At 41.1% G+C, this 9,617-nt stretch overlaps 1 protein-coding gene across 1 annotated transcript in view; it reads left to right on the forward strand.

Annotated features, from left to right (window-relative positions):
• The first annotated feature begins 1,475 nt into the window (after window positions 1–1,475).
• Window positions 1,476–9,617, forward strand: part of RBM17 (RNA binding motif protein 17) — a 13,746-nt gene continuing 5,604 nt past the window's right edge. Inside the window, exons 1-5 of the mRNA XM_010013294.1 lie at window positions 1,476–1,611; window positions 3,609–3,725; window positions 5,074–5,240; window positions 7,084–7,181; window positions 8,525–8,581. Coding sequence (XP_010011596.1) covers window positions 1,489–1,611; window positions 3,609–3,725; window positions 5,074–5,240; window positions 7,084–7,181; window positions 8,525–8,581 — 562 coding nt within the window. The 5' untranslated portion in view covers window positions 1,476–1,488. The remainder of the gene's footprint in view (window positions 1,612–3,608; window positions 3,726–5,073; window positions 5,241–7,083; window positions 7,182–8,524; window positions 8,582–9,617) is intronic.

The following is a 9,617-nucleotide window of genomic DNA, read 5'->3' on the forward strand; positions in this document are numbered from 1 at the left end:
TCGGGGCCTGCGGGAGGTGGGCAGGGCCCCCTCAGCGTCCCAGGCTTCGGGCCCCTCCGGCCGCGCTTGAGGCGGGGACATAAGAGCCCGTCGCTGTGTCGATGTGGTGCCGGTCCCGCTGCTCCGCTCCAGTGCGTGTCCCCCGCCGTGCGCTCTTCCAGGCGCTGAGGCACAAAGTCCTTTTCCCGCGGTGGCAGCACCTTCCCTGTATTCCCTATATCCATGCGCGAATCCCGGGTGCATCGTATCGCCCATAGAACAGCACCTTTCCCACCGCGTTAATTTTATTCTTTGTGGGAATTTGTGTCATGTCTTGTTCTCATCCTGTGTCCACATGTGTTATAAGGTACCTCTGCGTGTTTCACTTGTGTGCCCCTATGTTTAATAATGTCCGTCAAGTTCAACCTCTGTTTTATTGCAGTGAACTCTATTCTGCTGGGTCCTGGGTGTTATCTTCCACTGCAGGATTAAATTCTTGGGATTTATTTAAATTTGGAGTTACAGTTGCTGCAGTTAAGACTTTTTCTACAGAATGCTTGAATGGGTATAAGTTATATGTGCAGCAGCCGTCATCTCCCATATGTGAGGCAGGTTCCCTCAAATATAAGTGTCTGTCAAACCCGTGGGATCAAGGTCTTGCTGATGAATCTGTAGGTTTTCACTGCAAGAGCATTGATCAGTCCTGTTTGATCCTGCAGTAAATTAAGAGGTTAGTTTTGGGGTGAAGATACTGTAATCCAGGCCTATCAGAGATAATGAGCTTTAAAAGGGGGCTTTAAACCCCTTTAGTGAGCTTGTTCCACAAGTGATAGATCTCTCATTATAGTCACATCTTCTCGTTTTCTGTTCACCTAAGATGCAGTGTCAAACTGATGTGTTTCACGTCATGATTTTGATGTAGTTACCTAGCTAATTTTGTATAGATGTGTGTGGTGTGTGTGTATATGCAGATGTAAGCCTTTAGATGGGCCTCTCAAGTACATGAAAATAGTGGCTTAATAATACTATGACAAGTGTATTTGCTGTAAGAAAGCTTTTCCTTTACAGTGATGCAAAAAATAGTGACAATAAGATGATTTGAATGTTTATATGTTTTTAAGGTCAGCAGAGACAATAACTCCTTTTTGCTTGGTTCTGAAGTCCTGAGGCTTGTGTGATACACAGAGTATCACTTCCCTAAAGCCTGAAATTACTGATATCTAATGCTACAAATGTAAGTTTAGGAACTTCCCAACACTTGCAATGCTTAAACAATATTAATTACTTTTCAAACCGTTACTTTTAAGCAGCCTTACTGTAGTTACCTGTATTTGCTACTAGTCTAAGTAAGATTTGATTACTTCAGATTTTCTCTGGCTTTGAAAACAAATACGTATCAAAATATGGTGTACAAACATATGCAAACTAGTAGCAAATAAGCCCTGACATAGGTTTGTTGTGTCATCTGGAATTTGTCTTTTTGTCTTCTAGTTTTCAATTGAAGAGAAAATGTCACTTTACGATGACTTGGGGGTTGAGACCAGTGATTCTAAAACAGAAGGCTGGTCCAAAAACTTCAAACTGCTGCAGTCTCAGTTGCAGGTGAAGAAAGCAGCTCTCACACAAGCAAAGGTATAGTCCCTTTCTATTTTTTGCTTTCTGTTATTCAAACTTCTTCGCTGTTTGCAGCACTGAGGAAGGTTTGTCACCTTAGAATACCAATTTGGGGTACTTTTGCTGAGATTTGCCTATGAGTTTGTAGCAAGAAGCGTTGCAAAACTGAGGGGAGGAGAGTCAAGATGCAAGTTTCTTAAAGTCTGATAGATCCAAATTGCAAAATTAACATTAAAATTGAATGAAGAAGGGATGTAGATCTTTTAAGTAGCAGAGCTAAAAGCTGATCTTCAGATCTAACTTTGAAGATAGATAATGATGTTAAGTTGGGGTTTTTTAAAGTAAGGGTCATACTGTGCTGGATGGTTGGCCATACTCCCTCACTTTGTGCTTTTTAAAGCTTTTGCTTCTAAAGTGCAAATCGTTGTGCATTAGAAATGTCTGCAGAAAGTATTTCCAATGTACATAAAAGGGAGAAAGAGTGCAAGTGAATTCCTTGAGCCTGAACTGTGACAGAGCCATTTTCTCTTTTTATTGCTATACTGTTTCATCCTCTTTTCTTCAAGCTGTGTTGGTTCAGGCAGGACATGTGTGTTCTTTGTGGTGTGCAGCTTCTAGAGTGAGATTACTTGATTAAAAATAAGTAGCAGCATAGATACTGAACACTTCAGTAGGCACAGCATTTTTTTTCCCTGCAATTACCCCTGGTTTGTGATGCTGAAATTGAGAGCAGAATTTAGTTGATGACTGGAACAACCTGCATGAATGAAATCTAAATGATTACTCTATTAGATATATTCTGTTCTTTGTCTCAATTCGTATGCAGTGTATGCATAAACTAATAGAAGAATAGAATAGGATTTGAAAACTCAGCGTTCAGAATAGACTAATACATTTTATCAGATGATAAAATGTGAAGAACTGTAGATTTTTGGAATAAGTCTCAGCCTCTTCTTAAAAAAAAAAAAAAAAACAAACCATTTGGTTCAAACTCATTTGAAAAGGTTGTCTGAAGTTTTAAGGTGATTTTTCTGGTCCTAGTCCAAACCTAGAAGCATTTCACCTACCACTGTATATTCTAGTGCCCACACAAGCAAAGTCTGATCTCACTTGCTTAAAAAGAGGAAGATATGCACTGGTTTCATGGAAGCATTCTTTGAAACATTCCATCAGATCTGTATTTGTGTAGCAGCTCTTTAACCATAGTTGGCAAGAATCTGACTTGGAATTGAGAGCCTTTGCCACCACTAAATCATGACATAAACTTAGTTATCCACGTCAAGGTCCATTAGAAATCATAGAATCACAGAATGGTTTGGGTTGGAAAGGACCTTAAGATCATCCAGTTCCAACCCCCTGCCATGAACAGGGATGCCTTCCACTAGACCATGTTACCCAAGGCTCTGTCCAACCTGGCCTTGAACACTGCCAGGGATGGGGCATTACCACGTCTCTGGGCACCCTGTGCCAGCGCCTCAGCACCCTCAGATTAAAGAACTTCTTCCTTATCTCCAACCTGAACTTCCCTTGTTTCAGTTTGAACCCATCACCCCTTGTCCTATCACTCCAGTCCCTGATGAAGGTCCCTCTCCATCATCCTTGTAGCCCCCTTCAAACATTGGAAGCTGCTCTGAGGTCTCCACGCAGCTTCTCTTCTCCAGGCTGAACAGCCCCAATGTTCTCAGTGTGGCTTCATGCGGGAGGTGCTCCAGCCCCTGGTCATCCTCATGGCCTCCTCTGGACTTGCTCCAACAGCTCCATGTCCTTTTTATGCTGAGGACACCAGAACTGCACACAGTGCTGTGAGTGGGGTCTCACGAGAGCAGAAGTGTTGAGAATTCCTGTATTTTGGTAAACTGAAGAGAAATGATTTATTGAGCTTTGTACAGTGAAGGTTTTGAGACAGTGGTTTTCATCCTTTTACCAAAGAAATTGGAGATACCAGCTACAAATATATAAAACCAGGTTCTGAATTATCTGTTTTAGACATTTTGTGTTTTGGTGGTGTTTTTCAGAGTCAGAGAACAAAACAAAGCACAGTCCTTGCTCCAGTGATTGACCTGAAGCGAGGAGGCTCTTCTGATGAGAGACAGATTGTGGACACACCACCTCATGTAGCAGCTGGCTTAAAGGTAAGACCAAGGCAGCTAAAAAGTCCATCTGTGAAGTAACAGATCAGAATTTGAATTAGTTGACTGCAGTCTGTATTTTTATTTTTCAACATCTTTCCTAGTGGTCAGATTTTCCGAAATTGATTTCCTGTGCTCAGAGCATCTTTAATTGATGAACATTTCAGCTTTGTACAGACTTTCCATGTGCTGCAGCATGGAATTACCAATATTAACGTGCAGTTAAAATAAAACAGTGTTCCTGGTGTATTTCTCCTGATCAGCTTGAAGGTACTTTGCAAAACAGCAGTTTGGTCACGTAAATAATGAATGTAATTGTGATTGCACCAGTGTTGGAACTGGACCTGTGTATCAATCAACTTAAAAAGCCACCTAACCTTTTAAAATGGATTTCTTGTGGTAAGGAATCAAAAGACTTTCTGCTTGAAACTTTTTAAAACATGGTGGTTCTGAAATAGAAACATAGAATGGTTTGGGTTGGAAAACACCTGAACACTTATCCAGTTCCAACCCCCTGCCATGGGGCAACCTTCCACTAGAGCAGGTTGCTCCAAGCCCCTGTGTCCAACCTGGCCTTGAACCCTGCCAGGGATGGGGCAGCCACAGCTTCTCTGGGCCCCCTGTGCCAGCGCCTCAGCACCCTCACAGGGAAGAGCTTCTGCCTCATGTCTAACCTGAACTTCCCCTGTTTCAGTTTGAACCCATCACCCCTTGTCCTGTCGCTCCAGTCCCTGATGAAGGTCCCATCTGCAGCATCCTTGTAGCCCCCTTCAGACACTGGAAGCTGCTCTGAGGTCTCCACGCAGCTTCTCTTCTCCAGGCTCAACAGCCCCAATGTTCTCAGCGTGGCTCCATGCAGGAGGTGCTCCAGCCCCTGATCATCCTCATGGCCCTAAATAGTTCTTTCAGATGAGGATAGAACAGTGTGTGAACCTCTGTCTGTGTTGTATTAATAGCAGGTGATGAAAAAGCCTGATGTGCTTGTGTGGGAGGACCCCTTGCAGACAGTTGCAAGAGCAAGTTGCTCTAATACCTCTAGTAGTGAATTATGGAGGGTTGAAAAATTCTTGTCCTTGCTGATGTGCTGCTGCTTTGTATTTGGTAGGGGAAGGGGTGGGGGCAGTTCTTTCTTCATGGAAAAATTTGAGATAGTGCAAGCCTGGGTGGAATGTTAATTTTAGGTGAAGCAGAGATTTCTTCTTGTACCAGTGGGATTAGGATATTACTTGCCGTAATTAAAGTCAGGAATTGAGGTTTGTGGTGTTGAGAGTGAGAAGGAAATGTTAAATTACTGGTTTCCAACTGGATGCTTTCAGATCTCAGCTGAAAAAATCCTTTTTCTTTCTTTAAGGATCCTGTACCCAGTGGTTTTTCTGCAGGAGATGTGTTGATTCCTTTGGCTGATGAATATGATCCCATGTTCCCAAATGACTATGAAAAAGTGGTAAAACGTCAAAGAGAGGAACGACAGAGGCAGCGTGAGCTGGAGAGGCAAAAGGAGATTGAAGAAAGAGAAAAGTAAGACTTTTGTTTAAACTCATGATGTACTGACAGTTATTTAAAGAAGAGGCACATGAATCTGTTTAGTTTTATCCCTCTAAACAGGGAAATTCTTAAAGCTTTTGTGAAGAATACTGTGCTTTTAGAAACAAGCACAATGTTTTAGTATGTTGTAATAATCGACTGACAGTACAAAAATTACAGCATTTATCATGTTAACAGCCTCTTTGGCTGAAAGATATATGTGAGCTTTCTCTGTATGTATTTTGACAGTAGTAATAGGATTTGGGTACTTAATGCATCATTATTAGACTTCGACCTTTAGAGTATTGTCAGTTTAACTTCACTACAGAAATACCTTCCGACATTCAGTGATGAACCATCACTTCTGTGTTTAAATACTATGAACTGATACATGATGCATCCAGTTTTAAAGATGTGGCTAGCACAGCCTATGAAAGGCATAGTTACACTTTATTAACAGTCTGCATTCACTTCAAATAGGCTAATTATGTATTTATTACTTCTTTGTCTCTGTACAAAGGAAAACACTATTTACTTTTAATTACCTTAATACCATTTCCACAGAATAAGGAATCTCTCTAATCATATTAAAGAAGTTGAATGCAGATTCAGTGTCCTATTGAAATAAGTGGGAAAACATCTGCCAGACAGGCAGGAAGGTTATATTTGCCATTTTAAGTGAAATTAATAAGCCATCTTCATCCTCTTATGAATCATCTCAAGTCTATGGAATTACAAGAGAGTTATTCTGTCACCGTTTTTAGATTGTGGAAATCGATATTTTTAGCCATTTGGTCTTCTCTGTTCTCTCTTGGTTCTATCTTCAATTATCTGGTGGAGGAGGAATGCCTCAGGCTCTGTCGGGATGTCAGAAATCCAGGCTGTCGTTTCCACAGCTTCAGTGTTGATTTCTATTCAGGCATGCTCGTGCTTGTTGTATGTGGGCCAAAAGGGTAATCTTTATATATAACATTAGAGAGAGGAAGTGAAAAACACATCATACACTCTGATTTGAAATTGGGGAAACAATCTTAGCCAAGGCTGCGTCAGCTGGGTGATTTGTAATAACCTGGGTGGTAGAGTGTAGGTTTGGTTTAAATTCACAGTGCAGAGATTCAGAATAGTAGAGCTGTTTTTAGCATCCTGTAGCACAGTTTTGATGGCTGTGCTGGCAATGAGATCTGATTTATGCTCCACACTGTGCTCCTAACAGTTTGGGAAAACTACTTTTCCTTTTTCTGAAGTATTGAAGTGAGTAATGTCATGATCACAAAAAGTAACAGCTGAAGTGCAAACAATTCTTGAGGCATTTGTCACCTAATGTTAAATGTGTTTTAACAGACTTGTTGGAATCTTATTTAATCACCAAGCTACTCAATGACCTGATTGGTTTGGGTTTTTTCAATTGACTGAGTAAATGGTGTTACTCTATACAGCCTGTGATGGGGAATGTAAAAGGGATTCTGTTCAAAGCAGAGTGATTGATTAATGGCTTTTACGTTGTGATCCATTCCATCCAAAACCTCTTCCATTGTAGTCATTCAGTCACTATAGTCAGTTTGGACTAGATTTATTCAGATGTTTCCTCATTTCCATACATTCTTCTTGGCTGACTTGCACATGGAGAATGATCTTGCTTTGGATCTATCTTAATTTTACAAAAAGTACTCCATGAGGAGAAAAGCAGAGAAACAAAAAGTAAAGGTTTTCCACGAAGGTGTAAGTGAAAACATTATAAAATGCCAATTAGAGTGAAGCAGTATAATTCACACTGCAAAGGTGGTATCACAAATGAAAGCAAAGAATTTGATGGTTTCTAACTTACTGTGTTTCCTAGAAGACGTAAAGACAGACATGAAGCCAGTGGCTTTTCAAGAAGACCAGATCCAGATTCTGATGAAGATGAAGATTATGAAAGGGAGAGACGAAAAAGAAGTAAGGGAGCTGTTTGGTTTTTTGATGGGGAAAGAGGAGAAAAAGAGATGGGGGGAATTCACAGTCCTGTTCCATGGATTGCTTGTGTCTCTCTTCTCAGCTGAGGAGTGTGCTGTTATTTCTGAGCCTTTAGATTAACGTAGCATTTTATTACAACCATAACTGTTGTCATGCAGAAAACTGTTCTTTCCATGGAGGCTAAATTACTTGTGGAAAGACCTCTTTTTACATTAGTTTGCAGATAACCTGGTTTAAGTTTCTGCATGGTGTAAGTTCCAGGAAAGGGAGGAGGCATGAGAGAGCATCAGGCTATGAGGATCACTGTTAATCAGCTACTAAAGCTGACTATTCCTGCATTTGTTATTTCGGTGCCCTTAGAACTAGTGAGATGATGCAGATCTGGGTGATGAGATATGTCTTTACATATCTGTTCAGCCTGGAGAAGAGAAGCTGTGTGGAAACCTCAGAGCAGCTTCCAGTGTGTGAAGGGGGCTACAAGGATGCTGGAGAGGGACCTTCCTCAGGGACTGGAGTGATAGGACAAGGGGTGATGGGTTCAAACTGAAACAAGGGAAGTTCAGGTTAGATATAAGGAAGAAGTTCTTTACTGCGAGGGTGCTGAGGCGCTGGCACAGGGTGCCCAGAGAAGTGGTGAATGCTCCATCCCTGGCAGTGTTCAAGGCCAGGTTGGACAGAGCCTTGGGCCACATGGTCTAGTGTGAGGCGTCCCTGCCCATGGCAGGGGGTTGGAACTGGATTATCTTCAGCTCTTTTCCAACCCAAACCATTCTGTGATTCTATAAACAAAATTAAACTTTATTGTATTCCAGCAGCAAAATTACAGTAAATAATTGTGGTCTGGTGTTATTCTAAAAAAGGAAATTTCCAACAGGGGACATAAAAACCATTGGCTGTACCTTGAAAGTTATGGGACTACATTAGAATACTGCTCATTAAGATATAGAAGAGTCTTTGTGCTTTACTGTTTTGGAAGTGTAGTCAATCTTGAACAGAGCATCTTTCTCATTTGGGTTGAGCAGTTTTAGAACTGAAGGTTTGTTTCACTGTAGTCTTTAATTTTGAAATCCTGTGAAATATGTTTATGACAGGCACGACATGTAGTAGTACATCACTGCAGTTTGATGTTGTCTCCCTTGATGTGCTTTTCTAGCTCACCACTGTTGAAGCTTCTCAGACTGCTCTCTTGCTGCTTTTCTCTTGATAAGAGATGTGTGTTAAGAATTGGCTGGTCAGGAGCCAGCAGCTATCTTGAGATTCAGTGAAGCTATTTCGAGCAGTAGAACATAATCACACAAATGTGTTATCTTCCATTTTGCTTATAGGTATGGGAGGAGCTGCCATTGCACCACCCACTTCTCTTGTTGAGAAGGACAAAGAACGTGAGTACCCCAGAATCCTGTTCTCTGAAACTTAGCAGTGTCTATTCTGTTCAGTCATCCTGACGTTCTTCCCATACAATTCTTTGTGGCAGAGTTCTTTGTTGATGGGGGAAGCTGTGGGAAACCTGCAACACTACTGTGCTTCACATCTCTATTCCAGAGGATTCTTTCTGTATTGCTAGAGAAGTGGTTTGGCAAGCTGGTCTCTTACAACCATGCTCAGTTACTCATTTCAGATGTGAAAGAAGAAACGTTGCAGACAGGTTCCTCTGGGTAGACTAGAAACCTTCACAGCATGGAGAGGGATTTTTTCTATTACCTTTTGCTTTAGGAGGTACTTTATGAATCTGTTTTCTGAAGGGGTTATACACCACAGACAGAACTTTTTAAGTTTTTGAGGGATTTGCTCAGTGTTTGCTAGAGATGTGTGCACCAGGTTTCTCTTAACCACTAGATGGCATAATGTCGCTATAAGAACAAACCCATTCCCTCTTTTTGCATGTTTAATAGTCTTAAATTTGTCAATTAAAATATGGAACAGTGTGCGGTGTATGTTTAAAAAACAATAAGGAAAGAGAATCTTGTGCACACAAACTTTCCTTCAGGAGTCCTGGTTTTATTTATGAGGAGATTCAAGTTTACCAAAAACGAAGCTTGGCAGCGTGAGTGAATAGTGTAATAGTGAAAGCATTTGAAGTGTGCAAACATTCAAAACAGAAAGAGGGTTGTTTTGAGTAAATAATTAAGAGCAATTGAGTGGTGTCAAGGAAAAGTAAATAGAGGCTGGAAATGGTAGAAATATCCTGAGGGAGAGAGCTTTTAAAAATGTGACATGATCCTACAAGGAATCCTTTGTACAGTTTGTTACTTGATGCTCAAAGCTGGGCTGGAAAAACCTGAGGAAAATACTGTTGTAGCAGAAGTCCCATAGTCCAGTCTGTCTGCTGCTTAAACAGGGATTGGGTTTTGCTCATACAACATCTCCAAACGTTACATCTGACATTGTATTTGGTGAGGGACAGCTACTGGTTCAGCA

This window comes from Nestor notabilis, unplaced genomic scaffold (assembly GCF_000696875.1).
Source record: "Nestor notabilis isolate BGI_N333 unplaced genomic scaffold, ASM69687v1 scaffold3724, whole genome shotgun sequence".
NCBI lineage: Eukaryota > Metazoa > Chordata > Aves > Psittaciformes > Psittacidae > Nestor > Nestor notabilis.